Consider the following 27,946-nt stretch of genomic DNA (forward strand, 5'->3'; position numbering starts at 1 on the left):
TTGAGGGTAAGGATTCCTTATCTTTCCCCTTAAAATGACTTATCGCGCCTTATTTAATAAGTACGTAACTATTATTTGGGATTGAGGTAATGCTCCGAGTTATTGCATGGTATACATTCAATCCACAACTCAACATTTCCTAAAAAATATTTTTTTTTCACATTGTCATTCATTAGACTTTGATATTTCAAAGCAAAAGAGACCATAAATATGTCATAGCAATATAGCATAAGCTATTTTGGGAGACACTTGCGTCTAAGCTCAACAATACCAAGCTTTTCATAGAAGAAGCTACGACTTTTCACATAAGCATTCTTGTCTCTTGAGCACAAGATTATAAACAATCATATTGAGTTGTGGATGTCACCGTAGAACTCCACTATTCATTTTTAAGTCAAGTAATTAAATACAATATGCCTAACTCATTACTAAATTGGTGCTACTAATTTTAGAAACAATTTTGAATTTTAAAAAATAAAAATAGAAAAACTGATGATTATGGATGTCACCATAGAGGCATAGAGCTCCACTATTCATTTGATTAAAACCTTTAAAGTTTAAGTAATTAAATTTCACACGGCTAATTCATGACGAAATTGGTGCTACTACTTTAGAAACCATATTGAATCATACTTATCACCAATAATAAGTATTCGTTGAGCATATTGAGCATACTTCCATGGACATTTAGTCAATCCCATGGCATATTTAACATAGTTAGCATACTAAAAGACAATAATTTTCAACAAATTCGACAATTGAAGTATCTAACATATCTACAGAGAGTCAAATCGAGTAGCAGATTAGACTGCTAACGTTGATAATGAAGTTAGCAAATTGTACCTTACATCTTTATCTTTTGATGCATTAGATAACCCTCGTGAGTTGGGTTTTTTAATGTCTTCCTTTTCTTTAACCGATCGAGCGAATGAGTAAAATGACGAAATTACCCATGAACAAATTTATAAAACCAAATAATGCGAACTTTCCTCGTTTTCCTCCTCCTTTTAACTTCCTCTCCGAATTCTCTCCTCTCTCTCCAATAACATGCACTGAGAATGACAACATTGAGTTGAACTAAGGCCATATTATTGGTATGAAATTATACGATTAATTCGAATTTTTCACCTTGTTCAATGTTAAATTTTGATCATGTTGTAGCTTCTTTTGCAATTTCAATACCAATTGCCTCGATAATCTGTGATTTCTTATTTATTTTCACGTATAATTTTCTGGATATCGTCTAATTCATGTAATTGATTTTGTAAGGTTTAGGGTTAAGCAGGAGTAATTATTGGGATATAATTAGTTTATTGGGGAAAATTGAATTGTTGGGTTGTGCTTGATTTTGGAGATTACCCAGCATGCTTTCAGTGTTGCAGAACATGAGTGAAAAATTATGGTTGTGCATTGTTACCCTTTCTTTGCAACCTTTAGATGAACGATTTTGGGTTTTATGTCCACATAATGCGAGATTATTTAGGCCTGGCTTTGTTTTCCGATAAGTTCAGATAAGATAAATAATTCGAATATAAGTTCAAATAAGGGTTGATGAAGGGTACCCTAATACAATTTACAACTAAAATTGGTTTTAATAAGTTAAGATAAGTGAAATTCAGGTGAATAGAACACAACCTTACTCTAATGTGGGATGCTTTTACTGGAATGTTTGCTGTTTATTGATCACTGAATGATTTATATTGGATGGTGGTTGTGTGCACTTGAATGCTCGAACATAGATTAGTTCTTCATCCTGTTGGGCAGGGGGTACTATAAGGTTTCTTAGCGAGTTTCTTAGTGGGTTGTTATATGCTGAAGAGAGCGTGTTTGGAAATTGAAGTATACATTAGTTACTTTATGTCTCATAAAAGAATGGTAAGTGTAAAGAAGATCGATTCTCTAGGGGTGAGAGTGTTTAGAAATGATAGAAAAACTAAATTTGTTCAATTTGAAAACTTTTTAATTGCTTTTGGAGGTTTATTTTATCAATTTGAGCGTTCTATTCTCTTTGTTTCTACTTAGTTTTTGTGGTTTAATAATTTATTGATATATGACATAGATATTCAACTATTTTGTTCATGCTGGCTGTTGAGAGAATTGTGTCATGGACTTGAACTCTTCTCCACCACTTAAAGACGATGAAGAGTTTTTCAAAAATCATTTGGAGGAAGATGAAGCACTACAGGATATCAAAGAGACATCTGTTCAAATCCTTCGGCGGGTATGCTATATATCATCTCAATAGCTATGCTGGACCTATGAATTGGTTTTCTTATAAGCACCGTCTTCACAGAAGAGTATCATATCTGGATTATGTGTTTTCTATTTCATTTTTGTATATTTTTTGGAAATGGTTTGAGGAATGAACCGCCACATGATAAATGCTTGTTATGGTAACTATGTGCCTTGAAGTTGATGCATGTTTGAAAGAAAGTTATTCAGCCTTTCCAAATATTGAAAAAGGGTTTTAGAATCTTACAAGCTAACACTATCATAGTATCATATGACATGCTTCACTAAATGTTGTGGAATTAAGGCAGCAGGAAAATGTGAAGCTTTATTGATATGGAATTTTGCTCTTCCGTGTACCATTGGATACACTTGATTTATCATTGTATCCTTGTTAACATAATTTCCAAAAATTTGGTACTACAACATGTGAATTGCTGAGATAAGGTGGTTATGGGTACTTATGGCAAGGTGTCTTATAAAAGTATGGTAAGATCAAATGGTGCCCAAAGAACATATCTGTGGCATTTGATGGTGGGGTAGAATTTTATGAGACAAATTTCTGATTTGTTAATTTAAAGAATGATCCATACAACAGATATGAGAAGGAGATGTTAATATAACTTTCCAGCTGTAGAAATTAATTTCAGGGGCATGGAGGCATTTGTAAAAAATTAAAGCGTAGCAGTTATATTTTTGTCAATAGCCAATTTGGTTTTTATTGACTATGTGATTATGGGGATTGAGGAACCGGTCTTCCTGGCTCTTAATTTCATTGTTATTGCTGTTTGTTTTTCCAAATATTGGCTATTTGGAAGGGAAGACTTTGTAGTGTATACATATTGTTTTCCTTATGGCTGTCTTTAAAAATCTTGACTGGACAGGTCTGGTTGTTGTATAATCCCTATTTTTGTCTGTATCTTGAAGCTTTATACATAGTTTTCAGCTCTTTTATGTTTTGGAACTTTGTTTTCACCTTACCTTTTTATTTTTTTTATTTTTTACTCTCTTCCTAACAGGGAATAATTAGAGCTTATAGCTACTTAAAATTTCAAAACTTTTTTTGTAAAATTTGTCTACTCTTTGATTACAAGTAGTAGCATTTTAATGGTCTTTTGCACTAAGATAATTCCTCATGCTACCTCAGGACATTAACCAGAATTTGAAGCATGGACAGATTGTGCTAAATGTAATCTGAATTTTGGATGATGCTGTATTTCTGTTTAATGTCTCTTGCAGGCGGATCGGTTGATTCAGTGCTATTGAATATTATTTAATTTATTTTTTTAATTATCTTAGCACAAAAGACCATTAAAATAATACTACTTGGTTTTTCTGATCTCTATATAAATTGGTCTTATTATAGGAGCGTGAAGAAAGACGGGAGCGATTGAGAAGAAATCTGATAAACAATAGACCAGTTCTAACTGAGCCCTCTGTCTGTGATGAAGGGCCTTACTCAAAGAAGTTGAAATATGATTCACACAAGCTTCCCCCTGGTAGATTTCACACCGAACTTTTAGCATAGAAATTTGTTTGTATGCATACAAAAAATACCTGTTTGGAGTTAACTATTGATAAAGTTCCAAGTTTTGCAAAATTTTTGAAGCCATTTTATCAAAGAGTGTGTCTAATGCAGCATGTAGTCGCCATGCAGCTTGCAAAACGGAAATGGAATGCAGTTTAAGTGAGCCTAGATCTTTTGGCTGGTGGACTTTTTACTTTATAGTTGAAACTCTTGGAAGTAGTGTTGTTTTTTGAAAACTGTTGCTGGTTCAAAGCTTGGATTTTGTCATTCAAGACTAGTTGTAGATCTTTTGGTGGACATTGGACACAACTCTTTTTTTTTTTAAAAAAAAAGTTATGTGATGAAATTTAAAATCTAGGATACATCTACAGCCAATTTGGCACTTTATTTTTTTGGGAGCCATTGGCTTTATTTTTTGTCGGATGGTTCCTTATGACGATTCATGTTAGCCGACCTCAAATCGTTTTGGGACCAAGTCTTTGTTGTTGTTGTTGCTGCTGTATTGGCTGTATGTCTTGTCTAAGCTATATAGGACTAAAAAACTCTAAAGCGTGCTTATTTGCTTGTGTTAGAGATTGGGTTATAGATAGTAGTCCAAATGAGGATATTGAGCGTGTGTGTTTGGGTCTGTTTGGTTCATGCAGTCTGCTTTTCACTCTTAGTCTTTTATTTTTATTATTCTAACCTCATTTGAACCATGTATTTTGTGTATAGGTTGGCTGGATTGTCCGAATTTTGGTCATGAAATTGGCTTTCTTATTCCTTCGAAAGTTCCGCTTAACGAATCTTTTAATGACTACATTGTTGATAAGAAACGGTATTCCTTTCGGAATGTGTTAAGGTTGCTTGGCCACAAGGTAAACATTGTAAAACTATATTACATCTTTTTTGTTTTTCTTTTTTTGATGGGGATGGAAGAGGGTCTTATTTGCGTGGTTGGTGAAATATTTTACATAGTATGGGTTATTAGTTGCATTGATTTTTGTCTTTATTTAGTAGTAGGCCATGTTCCCTTGAAATTCTTTATTTTGATGTTTTGAGGCAAAAAAGTACTATTACACTAATATTTTTTTTTCTACTATAAACTACAAAATGTTTTGTCAGCTGTGATTTTGGGTCGTGATTATAGCATTGGCACTATAATATTTCATAGAGGAAATTTTAGTGTGATGATATACTCTTGGGAATAATGGATTTTTGAAGTGTGTAGAAGCAAGGTCAGTACCCAACATTGAAAGAAGCAAACTAAATCTGCAAAGGGAAAATTAAAGAGCAACTGAAAAAGAGAGACATAGTAACAATTGAACCTAAGACCGGGAACATCCCACCAGATAATTAAGTTAAACCTTTTCCATTGATGCAAAGACTATTAGTACATGCACTTTATTCTTTTAAATGTTATTATAAGCTTTGTAGGGGCTAACACCCTCTTGCCCATGTGTAGAAGAAGGAATTACTTTGTTAAAAAGTTCTTCTATGTAAGTAGTGGAGTCGGCTAAGATTCTAAAAGAATGAGCTCCTCCTTTGCATCCATCTCATTCTCCGGCACACAAGGGAAGCCACGTCTCTCAAGCACCTTGCTAGATCCGATTCTAGCAATAAACATTATATATTCCTTGTATTAATTCATAGATCATATCCAAAGTAGTAAGAACTATAGAAAAATGAATTTAGTTACTTGATTATTATGAAATTACGAGAAAGGCTGATTACAAAATGAGTTATAAGGGACCAATTCACTTTGTTGAGAATTGATTAAGAGAAAGAATTACATGATACATCTTTTGCTTGAAAGCCTTAATCCCATAAGTGGGATCATCTACATGAACCAACATGAGGACTTCCCAAGAGGTCACCATCCTAGTGCTACTCTCAATCATGGTGGCTCATGTCAAGCGATGTGACAAAGTTTTACACTGTTGTCACTGGCCTATCGTAACCCATCTCCTTTATCCAGGCTTGGGACTGACAGCGGGAAACCCATTGGGAGAGTTAATTACATGATACTATTACGAAATATTTTTTATTTTATGGTTTACAAACCCTAATTCTAGGAAAGCATAGGATGTGTGCGAGATGGTTGTTTAAGATGAAGTTTAAAGTGATTGGGGATGTGTGCCAATTATAGATAGAGAAAGGGTTGTAGACTTGGAGGGATTGGGATGGGGGTTATAGAGAAGAGAATTAAAGAATATGGTGGGGAGTTTGGCAATAAATTTATGATGGTTGTAAGGAGGTGCTCTTGACTATGAGAGTGTGGCGTGAGTTGGTGATGACGAATTGCTTTAGTAGAAATGATTGGGAAAAGAGGAAGTCTGTTTGAGGTGAGGGCTTGGTGTTGGGATGTTTGATTTGTGATGGCGGTGTTGTGTGAGTTGAGGTGAAGATAGGGTGTGGACTAGTGGAGTGAATATTATATCATGCACCATAGCGCTAGGGACCATAATCCACATTGTGGCCCCAAATGAAAATATAGTTTAAATATATAAATATTTAGTTAATAAATTACGAACATTTAGCTTCTAGAATATGAATGTTTACTTTTTACATCTAATAAACTTATGAACGTTTAGTTCATAATTGCATATATTATGAACATATATTTTAGAGACTACTAGATTTAGTAATTTTGTATTTGTTTTGTTTTGTTTTGTTTTTTACTTTAACAATGAAAATGAACATATAGCTCAAAATCTATATACAAAGCTTATGAGCTCACAATCTTTGAATTATATGCTCAATATGTTAGAACTATTTTTCGTTTGAGACCACATCCCAGGTGCAACATATAATAACTGGGGAATGGTGGTTGTGAGGTGGTGTGGAAGATAGAAAAGTAGCGTTTAGGAAGTGAAAGAAGGTTTTTGAGAAAGGGAGACAGAGTGCTGTGATGGAATTTAGATTAAGGAGTGAAATGAGAGAGGAAGGTCTCATTTTTGAACGATAGAGTAATCTCAAGGTAGTATAAGGTTATTTGGGGGAGTTATTAGCTTTTCCATTAATTCTCTAGGCTACGTTGGATTATAATGCTTATTTTAATGCTATTTCTTAGGTTTTCTAAAAAGTTAAATTTATTTTCTCATACAAGATCTGCTTTCTGATTTTGTAATACAGGTTTTCTATGGGTTTAGTAATAGTTTTCCTGATGGTCTTTGACTACTAGGGGTGAGGCTGTATACGTTTAGACCTCCCCATGGATTAGTTTGCGGTTGTTATTGTATATTTTGCTTTGGCAAGCTGGATAGAGAAACCTTCAATCCTTTGTTGGACCTAACTGTATAATCTGGATACCATTGTAAATTGGAATTTAAGTAGGTGGGTCAGTTGAATGTTATTTTCCACAAACGGTTGTGTAAATTGAAGAATAAAGTAAATGCTTGTACTCTTTGCGGGGTTTGAATTGTGAAGGTTATTGCCTTTTTCAGCTTGGTATGGTGGTTGATTTGACAAATACAGATCGTTATTATCAAATGACTGAGGTTAGGGGTCTTAAGTATTTGAAGGTACTTACTACCCATTTAGTAATTTCAATCTTCTTTTTCTTTTCTCAAGTAATTAACATGAAACAGTATATGAGTGGCTGAATGCATCCTATTCTGTCTATTTATTGCAGATTCGGTGTCAGGGACGTCATGCTATACCCGATAACGAGTCTGTAAACAAATTTGTCTTTGTGGTAAGCTTACTTTTCTGTCATTTATACAATGTAATGCTATTTCCTATAAAAGTGATGAAATTTTTTTCCTTTTATTTTTTATTGTGGTATGAAACATGTTGGATCCATTAGCATGAGATTTGTTGTCAACTTCATTCTACTTTCTCTAAGAGTCATCTTTTTTGACATAACAAAATGTGGTTGTGATTTTTGATGGTATTAAGGGTTTTTCTAATGGTTATTGGCAGTGTGAAGCTGCATGGGTAGGTGGGAGCTTGAGACTAAAGTGGTCAATGATTTTTGGTGAATGCAAGGGAAGGGGGAAAGGAGCTGGTGTGAATGTAGGTCAGGGGTGTGGTGGTTTGCCAAGCATACGAGGGAGGTGAGTTAAGATATTTATGTAATTAGATTAATTATGTTGATTTAAAAAGACTTATAAGATTATAATGGGTAATTTAACCTTCTGTTTTTTGTTTTTTTTAATTATTATTTAAAAAAAAAATTATTTATTTATTTATTTATTTTTAAAACTGCTTTAAAAAACAAAATAGAAGTGTTGAAATTATATCAAGACATTACTTATCAAAGAAAAGTGTCGCAATTATATACTGTGAATTGAAAAGATGAATTGTATAAGCGAATTGCTTTTTTTTTTTTTTTTTTTTTTTTTGTTTTTTTTTTGTGTGTGTGTGTGTGTGTGTGTGTGTGTGTGTGTGTGTGCACTTTCACATAATAGGTAGCAAATTGCAAATCTGTACCAAATATCAGATTAGCGAATTTTGTAATCTTGTAGATTTTGTGAAAGTTGCATTTGTTATGATGGATGTGTGGGAATACCTTGAGGGATAACGTTAGGAATGTAGATATTTGAAGAAGTTAGAGTTACGGATATTGAGGATATGATAAGGCAGAACTGGCCACATTGGTTTGTGCATGTGAGACATTGACCAGAGGATGTATCAGTAACGAAGGTACGGAATTAGGATGATGAAGATTTTAAAAGGAGACGAGGGAGGTCAAAGATGACTTGGATAGAGGAGTTAGCAATGATATAAAGAAAGTGGATTTGCAGGAGCGTGTAGTATTAAATGGAATGGAACGGAATAAGGAGGATCTTTGTGGATGACCATGAGTGATAGATGATTCATGCAGTCGATCCCATCCCTTTTAGGTATAAGGCTATGATTTTGTTGTTTTTGTTGTTGTTGCACTCAATATGAATTGGATGAAGTAAATATATCCAAGCTTAGCTCTTTTGATTGTTTGCATGTATATGACCTTGACTTAAATGATAGGTTGCACAATTCATATATAATCAAAATGAGAGGCAGCCCAGAAAATATGTTTTCGTCCATTGTACTCATGGCCACAATCGGACTGGTTACATGATAGTTCACTATCTGATGCGGACTCAGCAAGCCAGTTCGGTGACCGAGGTCAGTTATATTTTTGGTTTCAATTGGTCATTGCTTGAATAATGTCTTTTGAGTTTCGATGACACTCTTAAGTTAATTCAATCCTTTGGTTCATTTGGGCAGGCTATACAAACTTTTGCAAAAAGTCGGCCTCCAGGGATCTACAAAGAAGACTATATTAATGCATTATATGATTTTTATCATGAAACTAAACCTGACTTAGCCGTGTGCCCGTCTACTCCAGAGTGGAAGAGGTCTGCTGATGTCTTTCAAAATAGTGGCGCTCTACCAGATGATGACGATGGTGTTTCAAATGCTTCCATCATGGTAAGAGATCATTTTCTTGTTTTCTCCTTTCATGTACTTAGTAACCCTCGTTCAAGATTTGAGGGGGTCCAAAATAGCTTATAAATTTAAATCTCATTTTCATCTTCCCCCTGGAAAGGCTTAAATTTCCTAGTTGATTTATGGCTGAAATTTACGATAAATATGAGGCACAGCTAGATAGAATGAAGTTTCAATTGTAAATTCATGGTTGAGCTTGAGGTCAGACTTGCTGGACGGTAGATTTAGCTCCTGAGTTTTTTCTTAACCTATGCCTTTGGTTTTTGAATTTTTCTTTGCTGGATAGTAATCATGTCACCTTGCTAACTTGCAAGGTCCCCACCTCATCCTCGTGTTCAACATATGTAATAACACTTCAGCAGTATGGAAACTAAAATCCTACGTTACTTTCTGCTGTCTATATGTTTAATTCTGGTTTTGCTGTTATTTTTTTTAAAAAAAGGGTTTTTAGTACGTCATATAAATTGCATTATTTTCCGCATTCTGCTACAGGGAAAACATGAGAACACTGTAAGGATGACCAATGATGATGTCTTGGGAGATAAAATACCTGATCAACAAGAATTCCACTTGCGAAGGTTTTGCTATGACATGCTTAAACCCCCAGGGGTATGTGTATTTTGTTGAAGTCTCTATTAGTTGATTAAGTTTGGAGGATTTGCCTGTTAATATATATCGGTGAATAAATTTTCTCTTTCCATTCACAACTTTCAACCCATTTAATTGTTTGTATCAGTGGCTCAATTTTTTGTCCCTATTCTCTAAAGGGCAAATATTTTAGCTAGATAGTTTGCTACTTATACATAGTTAATACAATGTATCTTATTTTTTGTATTCTTTGTACCAATGTGTTCTCTTGATCTGAATCACCTTTCTTGTAGAATCCTTTCGTTTCATTTTACTGACATATCTACCTTGCCTGTGCCTTTTGCTGTTTTGCCTTGTTTGTTTGAAAAGTTGAGGTTTACTAATAAGCGATGGCTTTCAAATGGACTTCTCTGCATTACAACAAATTTGTTGTGGATACCATGGCTTATGATTGTTAGCCTTTTGCTGTGTACTTTTGATCAAGGGTTAGATAGGTCGTTAAGCTACTACCCTAATCAAATTAATCATTTATAATACCTAAACCTACACTAAACTAGTTAGTGGCAAGTAAAGGGTCGAACCACTAGGGAAACACACTGATTCAACATCAATAATCACTAATGCAAGAGTAAAAAGAGGATTGTTTTTGTTGGTTTTGTTGAGTAAGAATACTAAAATTACAAATAAGCAAGAAAATGATGATTAAAATCAAGGGAAAATGACGCTAGGGATACGGGGGTGTCCAATATGATTAGAAAGAGGGGAATAATGGTGATTATCATGAAACTCATGCCAAAGAACACAAGATTCTACCTAAACAATTCATTCTCATGCAATAGTCTAGGCAAATCAATGAAAGAGGTCTACACTAATAAGGATCATTCTCATGCATCCTATTAGTTACAATCAAATCAAAAGAATAAAGAAGCACAATCCATAAAAACTCCACTTTAATAACTCATTCTCATGCAATCATTAAAATAGAGATGATCTTAATCTAGTTCAAATCATTTTCATGCATTTAAACTAGAAAATATCAAATAGAGTGCAACAATAATCTCAAGCTATTAAAAATCATGTCTTTCATCAATTTATGGCATAAGTTCAATCCAACCATCATCATTCATCCAATATCAACTCATATCTTCCACCCCCTTCCTCTAGCTAAAAGTTTAGCCTAGAGAAGGGAGATTAAACATAATATCAAAACTAGAAATAAACTCAAGAAACTCAAAACAAAACATGATTAAAATCAATGAAATCAATAACAGCTAGATGAACTAATAAGATTAACTAGAATAAGCAACAATAAAACAAATAAATAATACTAAAGGAAAGGAGAAGAGATTACTAAAGAAAGGATTAATGAAAGATGAAAACTTGGATTCTTGCTTGATTGATTGAAAATTAAAACTTGAGCAAAGTTGAATACAATAAAGGATGCTTGAATAACAATCTACTTTCTCTCTCTAGATTAGGCTAATATTCTATGGAATTAGTACTAAATGTCCTCTATTACAAAGAGTCCTGTCTATATATATGTGGCTCCCCCAAAAGAAAGAAACTTGGGCAACAAGGCGCAAAAAAATCAGAAACCCAGCGGTGCGCGCCCGCACACGAAATATGCGCGCCCGCGCAGTAGAAGTGTGCGCCCTCTCAGCATAGTGCGCGGCCGCAACTTTGAGGGTATGGGGAAATCAAGCGCGCCCGCATAGTAAACCTGTGCGCCCGCATAGAAGCCGCACAATAGGTCGCGCAAACTCTCTGGTTTGGCTCTGTTTCTTCAGCCTGGCTGCGCGGGTTCTTGACAGGGCTGCGCGCCCGCACAGCCAAGGGTGCGCGCCCGCGCAATAGCCGCATATCATCCCGCGCAGAAACAGTTTGCTTGGCTCCTTGAAATCCTGTTTCTTTCGGCACAAAATACCTACAAAACAAAAGCATGGAAATCAAAATAAAGAGAAGGCGAAAAGACTAAGAAAAGGGAAGGTAAAGGAGAAACGAAAGGAGGAAACAAAACTAGGTAAAAATGCTTAGAAAAAGGGCCAAACAAGTGCAAATGAGGGGAGAATCCTTAGAGAAAAAGGATAAAAGAGTGTCAAAAATTCCACTTATCAAAATCCCCCACACTTGCCTCTTGCTTGTCATCAAGCAAGGAAAACTGGAACAAAAAGATAAACACAACAAACATAACATGACAAGGTTTTAGCAAAACCAATCAAGCCTCAAGGTAATGAAATGCTCCATTTGGACTCACATGCAAATAAATGCACCAAAGAATACTTATATTTCTCAATTCAAAGAGGGAAAACACGTTCCAAGATGCTCAAGGTTGAAAAAGACAAACCTAAGCTAAGCATAGAGAACTAATGATTTCATTCTCCGCCCTAGCCCCAACCAAGACGGTCCGCGTTCTTTCCACTAGCTTTAATTCATCCCTTAGCTAGCTCCTCATGATTCCTCGATGGAACCGGAAAAATAAATTTTTATGTGGAATCATAAGGTCATCCCGACATTTCAACTATGCGTACTCTCTCCATAGGGTTGAAATCTATCTCCCTCGATGGGGCCTTTCGTTTCTTCATGTGGGAATCTATATATCTTGGTAGCGGTTGATTATGTGACGAAATGGATTGAAGCCATACCCTCACCTACCAATGATCATAAGGTTGTGCTTAAGCTTCTAAAGAAGATCATTTTTCCTAGGTTTGGGGTTCCGAGGGTGCTAATTAGTGATGGAGGCTCCCATTTCGCCAAAAAGCAATTTGAAGCTCTTCTCAAGAGGTATGACGTTCATCACAAGGTTGGATTACCTTACCACCCTCAAACTCAAGGAAAAGTGGAGGTCTCGAATCGTGAAATCAAAAATCTTCTCGAAAGGATGGTGAACAAATCAAGGAAAGATTGGTCTCTCAAATTTGATGACACACTATGGGCTCTTAGGACGGCGTACAAGACTCCAATCGACACGACCTCCTATAGGTTGGTCTATGGAAAGGCTTGTCACTTGCCGGTTGAGTTAGAATACAAGGCTTGGTGGGCCATCAAAGAGCTTAATATGGATTTATCGTTGGCCAGTGAGAAGAGATTGCTTAATCTCAATGAACTTGAAGAGCTTAGAGATGATGCTTATGAGAGCTCAAGGTTATATAAGGAGAAAACCAAAAAGTGGCATGACCAACATATTCGAAACAAGAGCTTTAAGGTTGGAGACAAGGTTTTGCTTTCAACTCAAGGCTTCGTTTGTTTCCGGGTAAACTCAAATCAAAGTGGTCGGGTCCTTTTGTGATATCAAAGACTACTCCTTATGGCTCCTTTGAGTTAGATGCGGATGGTAACAAGTTTATGGTTAATGGTCATCGTTTAAAGCATTACTTTTGCAAAGAAGAAGTTGGTGTCATCGAATGTACAATGCTTGATCCTTTGGATCCCAAGCCTCCCACTTGAAGAATTTTCCTCATGGTCAAGCTAGTGACCTCATAAAAAAGCGCTTCTCGGGAGGCAACCCGAGTTTCTAACTCCTTTCTATATTTTTTTTTATATATTCCGATTTCACTTTCTTTTTTGAATTTGAATTTTATTTTTCCCCTTTTGGTTGATAGGTGTTTGGATGATGAACGAGTAAAGGTTTTTCTATATCGAACATGAGAGGAGAAAGAAATTGAAGTTTGCTGTGCGCGACTCCTGTGCGGGCGCGCAGTGTTAAGTGTGTGGGCGCGCAGCCCTGTCAGAACCCGCACACTTTTATTCGAAATTGGAGATTTGAGATAGAAGGTTTGCGCGACCTCTGTGCGGGCGCGCAGGGAAGGGTGTGCGGGCGCGCAAGTACTGTCAGAACCCGCACACTTTTGCTCAGAATTGGAGATTTGAGGCAGTGAGTCTGAGCGATCTAGCGCGCGACCCCTGTGCGGGCGCGCAGATCTCCTGTGCGGGCGCGCAGAGCTGGGAAAATCGGGTTCTAACCTCTTCTTCCCCATTTTGCCCTCATATTTTCGCAAGCCCTATTTCATGCTCTCTTCTCTCTCCTCACAAACTCAAACCCTAACCCTTCATTTTCACCCATTTCTCACAAATTCCATTGATTTTCCTTCAAATCCGTCAAAATTTTTCACTCTACTCACAAATTTACCCACTTTCTCTCTCCAAAATACCCAAAAATCCTCCATTTTTATAGTGTGTAAGCTTAGTTGAAGGTGGTGTTCTTGGGGGTTCTTAGTGGTGTTCAAGTTCTACTAAGTGGTATAACTCTAAATTTTGCTATTTTATTGCTTAGTTTCACTTGTTTATGCAAAATTTGTAGTTATTAAGCATGGTTTAGCTTGAGTGAGTTTCATGTGATTTTGATTTTCTTCGCCAAGGATTTGTTGGTTGTTAGTGTGATATTTAGTGATTTAAGGACATTGTTGTTAACATTATTGATTTAGAAGCTATTTTCATGGAATTAAGTTGAGCAATTTTGTGTTAGTATTGATGATAATGCAACTATTTTCATGAAAATTGCTTATTATCATAATGTATTGTGATTGAGTGCTTTGTTGTTGATTCTAGTTGTTTTTGGAGCTATATTTGTCTTGTTAGTTGTTGGTACTAACCTTTTTGCAAATTGTTAAGGCTTGGGTTGTTGTTGTTGTGTTTCAATTATTGGTTGAGCTCGAAGGGAGTTATCTTTTGGTTTGGTTGTTTGTATTGCTTGAGGCCACAATGAGCAAAAGGAAGAGCAGAAAGGAGCCCGGTTAAGGGTTGAGGAACCGAGTACTCAAACCCAAGCTCAAGGACCAAATGTTGCCCCTCGATTGAAATTCTTGAACAAGGTCCATGCTACTTTCTTTAATGACCTTCAAGGACGAAATCTAAATCCCACGAGACACTATGATCAACGCTCCATGAGAGCTTTGGGGATTGACGATGACATAAGGTCGCTCCTTGACAACTTAGGGATGAATGAGTTCATCAAGCATCAATTTCGAACATATAAAGAGCCCACCTTCGAATTCTTGGCCTCATTTGAAAAAGAGCCTTATGGGAACAACGACTTCCAAATTTCCTTCCAACTATTCAACAACCAGCACACTATGACTCTTAGTGATCTCAATACATTGTTGGATTTGAACCCCGAGGCGGACCTCCTTGCCCCTTCATTGAGCCTATTCCCAGAGTACGATGCATTTCGATGGTGGCAAACAATTACCGATTTTGAAGAGTTCAACACTAGGTATTCGGTGGCCAACCAAATTATCCACCCTATGCTCCGTATCCTTCACCGCATTCTGGGGTATGCGGTGTTTAGCAAGCAAGACTTGAGTAAGCTCTCGCATGAAGAGCTCTTTACTTTGTGGGTTGCTACTAGGGAGGAGTTGAGAGGGCGGCTCAACATGGGGTACTGGTTCGTCATGTGCTGCGAGGCAATCAAGTCGGGTCACAAGACGGGAGAAATTGCCCTTGGTGGGATGATCACAAGGATTGCCAAGAAGCTTAACTATGAACGCTTCTTCCCCTCATGCACTCAAATTGGGGCCGACAAGGATTTATTCATTGACATACAACAAATGAGAAGGTCGGGGTTCCTCCAAGGAACTTTAGATGCCAACAACTTTCATGCTTGGATTGTTGAGCACGAGCACCATTGTATCTTGCCTTACCACAGCTGTACATCCTTGGAGCGGAACGCTAGGAATGTATGGAAAATTCCGCGAGACAATGGTGTGTTACCCACTGCTTTGGGTGGCGCAAGGAATATGGTAGTCGAGCAGCAGCAGCAACAATAACAACAACATCATCACAATCAAGAAAATAAATCAACATCAAAACATGATAAAGCCAACCGAACCATGTAAGCTCTACCACCTACAATGAAGTCTCCCCCACACTAGCATGATGATAAGCCTTCCCCCACACTATAAAAAAAAAAACATCCCTTTGCTTCTTACACACCCCACCACACTAAAACAATGCACCGTCCGCGGTGCGCCAAATTAAAACATTAGGAGGGGGCAAAGGGGAGAAATAAAGAACAAGGGGGGCTAGTGGCCACTAGGGCCGGCTTCGTCATCATCTCCATCATCCTCGGTGTCGTAAGAGAAACCGTCCGGAGGGATGCCGTGTGGGTCCCAACAACCGGTGAAACCCGAAGGCCAACCATATTGACCTCGAAAGAGGTCTTGTTGCCATTGAGGCAACGGGTCGAAAGGGGCGGGAAGCTGAAGAGAGGAAGGGTGGGTAGGGTCGACATATAGATAGTTAGGGTCACCCCTAAAATCGCTCCCCCCGGGGCACGATAATCGTACCCGGTTTCCATCGGGTAGTCTACCCGGGAAACACCGTGGGAGGATGACCCTTGCCAATAGGGCCAAGTAGGTTGCGATCCTTGCCACTGAGAGACCGGGCCTTGTTGGGGTGGACAATAAGGGTAATTGACCCGGGGGTGACCTCACCTCTATCCACGGCCGCACTATAGAGAGCTTGGGTTTGCATAAACATACCCTGTTTGTTCTCCATCAGGCTTTGCATGCCACGTTGCATGCTCATCATTTGTTGTCCAAGGTTACTCATGCCTTGATGTTGTTGCTGCTGATCGACTACCATATTCCTTGCGCCACCCAAAGCAGTGGGTGACACACCATTGTCTCGCGGAATTTTCCATACATTCCTAGCGTTCCGCTGGGTAAGGCAAGATACAATGGTGCTCATGCTCAACAATCCAAGCATGAAAGTTGTTGGCATCTGAAGTTCCTTGGAGGAACCCCGACCTTCTCATTTGTTGTATGTCAATGAATAAATCCTTGTCGGCCCCAATTTGAGTGCATGAGGGGAAGAAGCGTTCATAGTTAAGCTTCTTGGCAATCCTTGTGATCATCCCACCAAGGGCAATTTCTCCCGTCTTGTGACCCGACTTGATTGCCTCGCAGCACATGACGAACCAGTACCCCATGTTGAGCCGCCCTTTCAACTCCTCCCTAGTAGCAACCCACAAAGTAAAGAGCTCTTCATGCGAGAGCTTACTCAAGTCTTGCTTGCTAAACACCGCATACCCCAGAATGCGGTGAAGGATACGGAGCATAGGGTGGATAATTTGGTTGGCCACCGAATACCTAGTGTTGAACTCTTCAAAATCGGTAATCGTTTGCCACTATCGAAATGCATCGTACTCTGGGAATAGGCTGAATGAAGGGGCAAGGAGGTCCGCCTCGGGGTTCAAATCCAACAATGTATTGAGATCACTAAGAGTCATAGTGTGCTGGTTGTTGAATAGTTGGAAGGAAATTTGGAAGTCGTTGTTCCCATAAGGCTCTTTTTCAAATGAGGCCAAGAATTCGAAGGTGGGCTCTTTATATGTTCGAAATTGATGCTTGATGAACTCATTCATCCCTAAGTTGTCAAGGAGTGACCTTATGTCATCGTTAATCCCCAAAGCTCTCATGGAGCGTTGATCATAGTGTCTCGTGGGATTTAGCTTTCGTCCTTGAAGGTCATTAAAGAAAGTAGCATGGACCTTGTTCAAGAATTTCAATCGAGGGGCAACATTTGGTCCTTGAGCTTGGGTTTGAGTACTCGGTTCCTCAACCCTTAACCGGGCTCCTTTCTGCTCTTCCTTTTGCTCATTGTGGCCTCAAGCAATACAAACAACCAAACCAAAAGATAACTCCCTTCGAGCTCAACCAATAATTGAAACACAACAACAACAACCCAAGCCTTAACAATTTGCAAAAAGGTTAGTACCAACAACTAACCAGACAAATATAGCTCCAAAAACAACTAGAATCAACAACAAAGCACTCAATCACAATACATTATGATAATAAGCAATTTTCATGAAAATAGTTGCATTATCATCAATACTAACACAAAATTGCTCAACTTAATTCCATGAAAATAGCTTCCAAATCAATAATGTTAACAACAATGTCCCAAAATCACTAAATATCACACTAACAACCAACAAATCCTTAGCGAAGAAAATCATAATCACATGAAACTCACTCAAGCTAAACCATGCTTAATAACTACAAATTTTGCATAAACAAGTGAAACTAAGCAATAAAATAGCAAAATTTAGAGTTATACCACTTAGTAGAACTTGAACACCACTAAGAACCCCCAAGAACACCACCTTCAACTAAGCTTGCACACCATAAAAATGGAGGATTTTTTGGTATTTTGGAGAGAGAAAGTGGGTAAATTTGTGAGTAGAGTGAAAAATTGTGACGGATTTGAAGGAAAATCAATGGAATTTGTGAGAAATGGGTGAAAATGAATGGTTAGGGTTTGAGTTTGTGAGGAGAGTGAAGAGAGCATGAAATAGGGCTTGCGAAAATATGAGGGCGAAATGGGGAAGAAGAGGTTAAAACCCGATTTTCCCAGCTCTGCGCGCCCGCACAGAAGATCTGCGCGCCCGCACAGTGGTCGCACACTAGATCGCGCAGACTCACTGCCTCAAATCTCCAATTCTGAGCAAAAGTGTGCGGGTTCTGACAGTACTTGCGCTTCCTTCATTTTCTCTCTTTTTTTAGAACGGTTCATATGTGATCTGACAGAACTATTATTTCCTCTATATTTGGCAGACGTGTGTTGGCAGAATTTGCTAGCAAAATCTGTATAAATATCTCTCTCTCTTATATTATTCCTCTTTTTTAGGGAGTGATCGATTTCTTCTAGTATATAATATGTTATTGGTAGCTGCCCTAGCTTAATCTGCTCCTTACGGCTCGTGTTCATGGTTCATGTGTAGATTTATAAGTTTTCGACTTACTTTTCCTCTGGTCCATCCGTTTTTTTATTTATTTATTTATTATTTATTATTTTTATTTTTATTTTTATTTTTACGATTAGTATGTTTTTCTTTTTTCCTTCACTCATTAAAGTCTTTCAGTTACATTTTCACTTGTTCTTAATTATCTTCGATGAATTTTTCTAACATATCCTCTGCTGATAATATTATTTAATCTTCTATTGATAGTTTGATACTACTTACTTTTTCTGAATAGACAAAGGAAACTAATGATTTTTGTTACAGGCAAATTCCCAATTTCCTGGGTCACATCCAGTGTCTCTCGACAGGTCCATATTCGTGCCACATCTTATTATACAATAAAGTTTCTTTCTTTAGTTAAAAAATTAAAATAGAAAGTTAAGGTGTAATTGTGCTATGCTAATTTGGATCGTGCTAATAAATTTTAGCACACGTGCAAACTTGGTGGATTTGCGGCCTTTTTGTTTTTAGTGATCAGCTTAGAGCCTTAGAGTGACTATAATTATAATGTGATACAGACCTGACAACCTCTTTCGAATCAGTTTCCATGCATCAAAGATTCCTTATACATTACTGAGCTCTTTGAACAAGGTCCTTGCAACATCTCTTGAAATAGATTTAGGGGCCGTTTGGTTGGGGTTAATAATCAAAGGGAATCGGAATGAACTGATATCATTCCCTTTGTTGTTGTTTGTTTGTCACTTTTTTGATTCCCTTTACCCATTTTTATTTTTGAGTTCACCTATTTTTAGTCTACATTGATTCCCCACCCCCCCTTAGACTTTCCCATTCCCTTTCCCTAGCCACCATACCCACCACCGTTGTACTTGCCGGAACTAGCCCAACCACCTCGCCACGGACCTAGTCCCCACCGCCGGACTTGCCGCACTTCCCCCACAACTCGCCGGAGCCCGCGCACCTCCCCCACCTCTCCCCTCGAAAACACCTCCCCTCCCCGGTAAAACTTCCACCACCACGCAAAAACCCTATAAAACACCATCCCTCCCCTTAAAAACGCCGGCCGACCTTCCCCCCATCCTCGAAACCCTAGCGGCTAGGGTTTCGAGGGTGGGGGGAAGGTCGGCCGGCGTTTTTAAGGGGAGGGATGGTGTTTTCTAGGGTTTTTGCGTGGTGGTGGAAGTTTTTTCCGGGGAGGTTAGGGGCTGCGAGGGGTGGGGGAGGTGCGCCCAGGGTTGCCGATTTCCGTCGACGTTGTGGCTGGGCGGTGGGGTGGCTCCTGGTGGCTGGAAAAGTGAAGAAAGGGGATGTGTGGTGGTGGTGGTGATTCCCTTTGTTTATTGAAAACCAAACAACACAGTACTTGGAAAGGGTTTCATTCCATTCTCCTACATTCCCTTTGTTCATTCCATTCCGATTCCCCCGCGCGAACCAAACGGCCCCTTAGTGTTTGGTTTTCTCAATAGGTCGATTGACCACATTATCAAGGAAGGATAATGTAGCTTGAACTTTGAATTATGCAATGAGAGCAATTCATTATTTCATTGTAGATCCCACTATTTGGACCGGAGATTTCATCAGTATGGAAAATTTTCTGGTTGTAATTCATCTTCAAATAGTAATTATTTTTATCTAGAAAAGAATCCAGATATATTTAGGTCTTGGAAAATTTGTGACCATGGAATTTGATATGACGAGTTTAAGGGTTTTTGGGAGTCATGGGCTAATAAAGTCGACTTGCAGTGGATCACTCTGTCACTGATCTTCAGAGTCTGGTCCTGGCATTAAATGCAAACAATTGTGGGATGAATATTTGGCCATTGTTTGTGGTAGGAATAAATAAAAACTCGGAACTGTAACATTCATGCTAGAAACACGGAAGTTGATAAGACAAAAGGCCAAACTAGATGATCTACTGTGAACCAAATATACAGGATGGATCATTGTGTGATTTTTTATTTTATTTTTAATGGGTTGAGAAGCAGATTGATCTTTGTTGATTGCATCTTCTCTGAGGGGTGTTACATCAGTGTATTGTCTTCTATCGTTCAATCTGTAAATGTCAGGGGTGGGATCTCACTGAAGTTCTCATATAATTCATAGTGGTCCAGGGTATTGTGCTGAAAAAGTTATCAACATATGTTAGCCTGCATATACTTGGCATGGTTATATTGTGAGCAGAGTGAGGACAATCAAAAGAAAAGGTTTCCACTTATACTATCTCTTGGCAGTTTTGTGATAAGTTTCAGCATATCAATTTTGGTTTGTGTTTGTGCTTAATAGGTCCTTTTATAACCCTTTTAAAATTTCAATTTTGTTTTTTACTTACCTCCGTTTTTTATTAGTTGGCACGTATTCCTTTTTAGGATATTTTTTAGTTGACACGTTTCCTTTTTGGGTAAGTTTTATACCTTGTTTTTAAGTGTACCCCACTTGCTTTATCATTCTCTCTCATATCTCCTCTCGTTAATATGTGTGCCTAAATTGAACGTGTCAACTAAATAGAAACGGAGGAAGTATGAAGTAAGCTAAATCTCTCATTCTAGTGGTTGCATTTCCTAGTGTTGTTTAGCTGATGAAAATTTACATTCCTTCATTAGACATGAAACTTGAGAACAGCTTTGAAATTTAGTAAACATAAAGAGAGTTGTTGAGGCATCCAAAAGGAACATTAAATATGTAAAGGGGAAACTATCTAAAAAGAACTTCTATAATATCTGTGAATAAATAATGCATAATTTGCTGTTTGTGTGGGCGCCAATTGAATCAGTATTAATTGAGTCCAATTGTTTCTTGGGATTCACTTATGGCAGACTGTTGTAGTGCATACTTTTTTGAAGGATCCAAATATTTCTTAACTACTTGGAGATTTTCATTTCTTTATCCATTGATATTGGATCGAAATATTGACCAACAAAACCTTGTAAAAAAACTCAAGGAAGTCTTTAATGTTAACCATCAAATCCTTCTTCCTGAAATTAGCTATAAAATGGACTCTGTTGATTTTTATGTGATAATAGTGGTCCCCAACAGAAAGGCCTTTTAGAACAAGATTTTTAGCCGGGAGTTTCTTATATAGTGAGCAAAGGACTGGTCCTTGTAATTTGTAAGCCACGAAAATAATAAAGTGTTTACGTTGTTGGTGCTTTGTCTCTTGCTTGTGTGCGTATATCTTTTGTTGTTCGAGTGTTAGGCTCGTCTAGACTTGGTCTAGGCGCCATCACGGGAACCTCCTAAGTTCGTAACTTAGAAAAAAAAAACTAGCCCACAAAATATCCCGTGACAATTTTGTCCGACCTGCCGAAAACGCAATTACTACTCTAAGCTACGCAACAAGATGAGACCTCCTCCCATTCTTCAGGAAAGCCAACATGGTCAGTAACAAATCTTACGCCTAGGAAGTTGACCTTTACGAGGGATATTCCCAAAGGTGTGTCGGTCGAACCTATAGCTGCGAAGCCTCTTCGTGCCATTGCTGGTGAGCCAAGCGGTTGTGTGCCTCCTCCAAGGACGAGCACCCCTCAGCCCACGAAGGAACTAGAAGACCTTCTAGACGAGGACCCCTTCTATACTAAGGTGATGACGTGCTTGGGAGACTTAGCAGGTGAGGTGTTGCATTCAAGTGACCCGTGGTTGTCCCTTAGCAAACTAAAGTCCCTTGTGAAGGAAAACCGCGAAAAGCTTGGGTTCCTCGAGGATCTTTGGTCCTCTTGGCGGACCAGGTAAAAGCAGGGGAAATGTTCTCTATGGACGACCGTAAAGCGAAAGTCATGAAGAAATGGTGTAGTCAAGTGTGGGATGTTAGCAGCAACTTCATCTCACAAATTCCTTCCTCAAAGCTGGAGATGGCGTCTGTGACTAACTTTGTGCCTTGCAATGCTATTGTTTCTAATGCAGGTGGCTGGATTGAGGATCCACTGGTGCAGGTGAGCTAACAGGATGTTGTGCCGAAGGAAAGGTCCAAGAAACTGGCCAAGCATCTAACCTCATCAAGATTGTAACCGAATTGGTAGAGGTGGTCAATCTCGATGACTCCGATGATGAGGCGGTGGAAGATGCTCCGGCTAGGTCCGAGGGTTCTCCTAGATGGAGGGAATATTCCCCTTATCATCGCTGAAGCAGTATCCCTTCCAACTAGGAGAACCCCGGACCAGGCTGGCGCATCGTTCACCCCCTCATCATCGGAGTCATCGAGATTGACCACCTCTACCACTTCGGTTGCAATCTTGATGAGGTTAGATGCTTGGGCTAGTTTCTTGGACCTTTCCTTGGGCACAACATCCGGTTCGCTATGGATCCTTAATCTAACCACCTGCATTGGAAACAATAGCATTGCAAAGCACAAAGTTAGTCACAGACGCCACCTCCACCTTTGGGAAAGGAATTTGTGAGATGAAGTTGTTGCTAACATCCCACAATCGACTACACTATTTCTCCATGACTTTCGCTTGACGGTCGTCCATAGTGAACATTTCCCCTTCTTTCACCTAGTTCCACCGAGAGGACCAAGGATCCTCGAGGTTGAACCCAAGCTTTTCGCGGTTTTCCTTCACAAGGGACTTTAGTTGGATAAGGGACAACCACGAGTCACTTGAATGCAACACCTCACCTGCTAAGTCCCTAAAGTACGTTATCACCTTAGCATATAAGGGGTCCTCGTCTAGAAAGTCTTCTAGTTCCTTCGTGGGCTGAGGGGTGCTCGTCCTCGGAGGAGGCACACAACCGCTCGGCTCACCAGCAATAGCACGAAGAGGTTTTGCAGCTATAGGTTTGACCGACACACCTTTGGGAATATCCCTCGTGAAGGTCAACTTCCTAGCCGTAAGATTTGTTACTGACCATGTTTGCTTTCTTGAACGAGAGGGAGGAGGTCTCATCTTGTTGCGTAGCTTAGAGTAGTACTTGGCGCCTAGACCAAGAGGAATACCAAGTTTTGAAGCATCTTATTTCTATGTTATGTTGCTAAAACATAAGCTTATTATACAACAACAATTCTAAGTTGTGTTGCTTCTTATTAATTTTGTGTATAGGGTCAAGTTACAACTGCTGAGGCAGCGTTATTACTATGCTACATGGAAAGCTGATGGCACGAGATACATGATGCTTCTTTCTCCTGATGGGTGCTACCTAATTGATAGAAGGTTTAAATTTAGGAGAATGCAGATGAGACTCCCTTGCAGAAGTAGGACTAAAGTATGTGATTGAACCATGGAGAAATTTGGATGGAATAGAAACCTTGACCTTATGGCTAAATATAATTTAACTTGACCACTGTTTTATGATGTTGTGTCAATTTTATATTTACATGCTCGCCTAAAAAATACATTTGGGGCCAGGTATCCTTGATGTATAACTTAATATTCAATGGATATCTTAATTGATGAGTTGGTATTCATTATGATCTTGAATTGCTTTGGCATATCATTTAGCTAATTTCTTTTTCCCTTTGATGCAAGTCTGAATTTCATCAGTATACTTTGCTTGACGGTGAAATGATCATTGATTCTGTAAGCCCTCAAAAGCAAGAGAGAAGATATCTGATATATGACTTGATTGCACTCAATGGCGTGTCTCTCATAGAGGTTAGATCTTTAATGACCCTCGTCACAAGTTTGCTTTGTTTTACCCTCTTGCCTGTTGATAATTTTTTATTGTTATCTACTGTGATGATTTTTTGGTAGTAAAACTAAGACATTTACAGCGGTATCTTTAACTAGTATTGATGACTCTCCATTTTAGATTTGCTGCACCAGCTCCACCAAGCTTGAAATTTTTTTTTTTTTTGGGTATCTTCATGACAGGTCATAAAGAAAAGGATTGTGTTAGTTTCTTATTCCTTGAGATTATTTCTACTACAAAGCTAAATATTGAACTGTGGACAATTTTTTTAACAGCAAAGATGAGTTACATATTTAATGTTCCGTGCAACAGAAATGAGGCGTGCCTTCAGCTTTAATCTGCTCCCTTTTGGTTGTCGATTATACACTTTTTACTTCTTGCTACATACCATTCTTATTTGATTATGTAATTATTACCCCCCCTCCTCCCTCCCTCTCAAAATTGGGACTATTCTCTACATTGTTTTGGGTGGTTAGTTATAAAAGAGTACCAAATGTTGATCTAAGATTTCAAATACTTTAAATGAATATTTATATGTAAATCTGTATTTGCAAGTTCCTTCCATGGTTCTGATCAGTGTATATTTGCAGAGACCCTTCTCTGAGCGTTGGATGATGATTGAGAAAGAGATAATTGAACCCCGGAATCAAGATCGGAAACGGATGTTAGAATCACATTCCAAACCTTCTTACAGATATGACTTAGAGCCATTTCGGGTATGTAGCAAAGTTCAGTTTTTAGATACTGCTGTCTGATAATATAGTACTTCGTATATTATTATTAGAAAGTTTTGACAAGTACCTTTGGACATTTGGAATTTTATATTTTGAAAATTTATATTACAACCTAGGAAGTTTTTGTGACCTTTATTTTGCCTTTTCTGTAGTTAATGGTACCTGATTAAATGTTTCCCAGGTTAGGAGGAAGGACTTTTGGTTGCTGTCAACTGTTAGAAAGCTTTTGAATGAATTCATTCCTAACCTTTCACATGAAGCTGATGGTCTTATATTTCAGGTGCTTGTAGCTTGATAGTAATTTTATACTGTCACAACTGTTCTCTGTATTGCCTAACGCTTGTCTTTAGATTGGTTTTTACTGCATACCAAAAGAGTTTCTCACTAGGGGTTTTGAATGTTCTACAATAATGATTTGTTAACTTTTCATCCCCTTTAGAATAAATAATATCTAAGTAATTGTGTATGAAACAAAACAATACATAGGGGAAGAAGGAAGTGTGGTCTCTAAATAACAGAGTTCTAGTCTTTTTTCGCTTCTAATTCAATATTAACATTACTTTTCCACAAAGAATTGCTGTTAGTTATCTGATCTCTTAAAGAAAAATCACAAATTTACTGTTCTTATTATCATATGCCCCTTCTTTCTTCTGGAGCTAATAAATGTTAGGATTCAAGCGCTTCTCACTGTTATTAGGACAGGCAACACACCATGATCACACTATTAATCTGGTCCAATTAGACTCATGAGGGGAACTTGTAAATGAAGCTGATACAAGAATACTCAAGAGATCAGCTAGCTGACCCAACTCCTTGAGCATATTTAACTTACCGGAATTCTGAAGGCACATGATATTCACAAGGAAAATAAGCTTATTAGGTTGGTCAATCATTTAGATAATTATTTGTGTTAAGTTTCACACAAAGATCTTAAATATATTGGAACCTAGGTAGAACCTATCAATGGAACATGTGTCAGTGACCAATACACAGAATAACAACTTTGGTAGTAGCAGATATCTGGTTTCTATATGGACTTTGCATCTCAGCTGCATATGATTCACTGTATCTTAGAAATTCTAAATTTTTGTCAAGACTTCTATGTTAAATTTTGATCTGAATTAATTCAAACATTCAATCTGAATTTGTCTTTCCATCTCATGTTTGATGGTGCTTCCTGCTTTTTATAAGGCATAAAATTTCTAGTACTCTTTTTATGGAAGGTTTAACCACGCACTCTGTTGTTTTTTTTTTTTCTTTTTTACTCAACTAGGGTTGGGATGATCCCTACATTCCGAAAACGCATGAAGGCCTCCTAAAGTGGAAATTCCCTGAAATGAACTCAGTTGATTTTCTGTTTGAGGTGTTTCCCTTATAATTGAGTTCATAATGTGTATCTTCTCAATTAAATATTTCAAATTAGTCTGTGGCATATACAAAGGTATTACTTCTTTTTGTTGACACATGGCAGATTGGAGAATTCGGTTCTGAGGATCTTTATTTGTATGACAAAGGAAAGAAGCGATTGATGGAAGGCAATAGGGTTACTTTTTCCGGTGAACTACTATCTCTCTCTTTATTGTTTTCTTCTTTCAGTTTCCCTCTTCACCTATACAATTAATATTATCAGAATTTTGTTGCAAAATTTTTGAGAAATGCCTAGTGATGCAAGATGTGGTTGGAGTGTACTGATCTCATCTTTTGTAATAAGGCTAATGGGTATGAAATTGTGTGTGGCTCATTTAGTTTCTTTGCTGTCTGTGGTAAATGGTGCTTTTCCTATTTTGTTTTGTTTTATTAAGGAAGATGCATCTTATTCCTGTCTGCATATACGGAATTTCACCTATCCTCTGATTTCTATGTATTCCTTTTGTTTTTTTTTTCCTCTCAATAATATATATAGAGAAAATACTCGTTAATATGGCATATTAACGAGACATATATATATATATATATATATATATATATATATATATATATATATATATATTTCTTTTTTTTTGAAACCTATAAAAACTTTGTTCATTCTTTCTGTCTTGCTATGAAAGTGCTAGTTTCTGTTTTTATGTCTCAAAAACAATTTGTTAATTTGATGCACATCACTCATAATTCAATATCTGCTCTCCCAAATTATTAGTAATATTATTATTTGGGGATGACTGTATCAAAGAGTTTTTTGAGGGTAAATTGTCGTTTTGATGGATTGGATGTGCATATACATGTTAATATGCAGGGTTATTTTCATGACAAAAGATAAGAAAACCATAGTGATAATATGAATACATTTGTAAAGTTCAGAAAAGGGTTTTATGGTGATCACAGTTGGGGTATTAGAGCAAATTATATTGGTATTTAGGATTGTTGGCAACCTAATCGATATTTTTATTGTTGGGTCTATCTGTATCAGGCTGCTGGCAGCCTGGCATATGTTAAAACTCTCGTATGCCCACTCCTATATCCTGATGCTTGTTCAATTTTAATACCTTACAGATGGTTCTGATTCTTCTTCATATTCTGGTAAGATTATCGAGTGCTCTTGGGATACAAGGCAAAATGTGTGGGTTTACATGCGAACAAGGACTGATAAGTTAACTCCAAACGAATTTAGTACCTACAAGAAGGTTTACCCTTGACAATTGACTTCTCACTCAATCATAATTATGTAATGGTTGATATTTACTTCTTTCCAATATAGCATGTCAAGAGTTATGATCTTTACTGCATTCTGCAGGTTATGCGGAGCATACATGACAACATAACCCAGGATGTATTATTGAATGAGATTGGTGAGATCATTCGCTTGCCTATGTATGCTAATCGGATCAAGAATGATACTATAGCTCAGAAGAAAGCAAAAGTACGGCCGCAAGGAAAGATCTAAGGTGAAGTGGACTATCCTGTTGCAATTCATGTCAGTTAGGGCTTGCTGCTTGGGGCTCTTGCCTGTGTATATAGACTTTTGATGATGAATATTTCAATTATATTCTTAGAGGTTTTCTGAATCTTTATAGGTAGGAAAGTAAATGATACGTTGGATGTGTATATTTCATATGCTATATTTCTGTTTCGTTTCAGATTCTTAATACACAGTATAATCTTAGTTGAGCTTTAAGATTAACAAGCTTTGTACTG

General features: G+C 37.8%; 1 protein-coding gene across 2 annotated transcripts; it reads left to right on the forward strand.

The window, feature by feature from the left end:
- Window positions 1-1,006: 1,006 nt before the first annotated feature.
- Window positions 1,007-27,935, forward strand: LOC145631893 (uncharacterized). Of its 2 annotated transcripts, XM_081684118.1 has the most exons (18): window positions 1,007-1,094; window positions 2,060-2,221; window positions 3,596-3,728; window positions 4,472-4,614; window positions 7,183-7,260; window positions 7,371-7,433; window positions 8,708-8,848; window positions 8,951-9,154; window positions 9,665-9,781; window positions 18,768-18,811; window positions 23,492-23,654; window positions 23,918-24,043; window positions 24,671-24,796; window positions 24,996-25,094; window positions 26,088-26,177; window positions 26,286-26,370; window positions 27,305-27,435; window positions 27,546-27,935. In XM_081684118.1, exons 2-18 carry the CDS (start codon window positions 2,105-2,107, stop codon window positions 27,693-27,695), a joined length of 2,010 nt encoding a protein of 669 aa, XP_081540244.1. In that variant the 5' UTR covers window positions 1,007-1,094; window positions 2,060-2,104; the 3' UTR covers window positions 27,696-27,935. The 2 variants fall into 2 exon arrangements, with proteins under 2 accessions (XP_081540244.1, XP_081540245.1); XM_081684119.1 differs by lacking the exon at window positions 23,918-24,043.
- Window positions 27,936-27,946: the final 11 nt, after the last annotated feature.

Source organism: Chenopodium album, chromosome 5 (genome assembly GCF_948465745.1).
Source record: "Chenopodium album chromosome 5, dcCheAlbu1.1, whole genome shotgun sequence".
Taxonomy (NCBI): domain Eukaryota; kingdom Viridiplantae; phylum Streptophyta; class Magnoliopsida; order Caryophyllales; family Amaranthaceae; genus Chenopodium; species Chenopodium album.

What these genes read in the sequence shown, in the direction of transcription:
- LOC145631893 (XM_081684118.1), top strand. Translation starts at nt 2,105, where the DNA reads ATGGACTTGAACTCTTCTCCACCACTTAAAGACGATGAAGAGTTTTTC. An exon ending in TAAGGTTGCTTGGCCACAAG is followed by an intron (nt 4,615 to 7,182) that starts GTAAACATTGTA and finishes TGCCTTTTTCAG; the next exon opens with CTTGGTATGGTGGTTGATTT. An exon ending in AATTTAGTACCTACAAGAAG is followed by an intron (nt 27,436 to 27,545) that starts GTTTACCCTTGA and finishes TGCATTCTGCAG; the next exon opens with GTTATGCGGAGCATACATGA.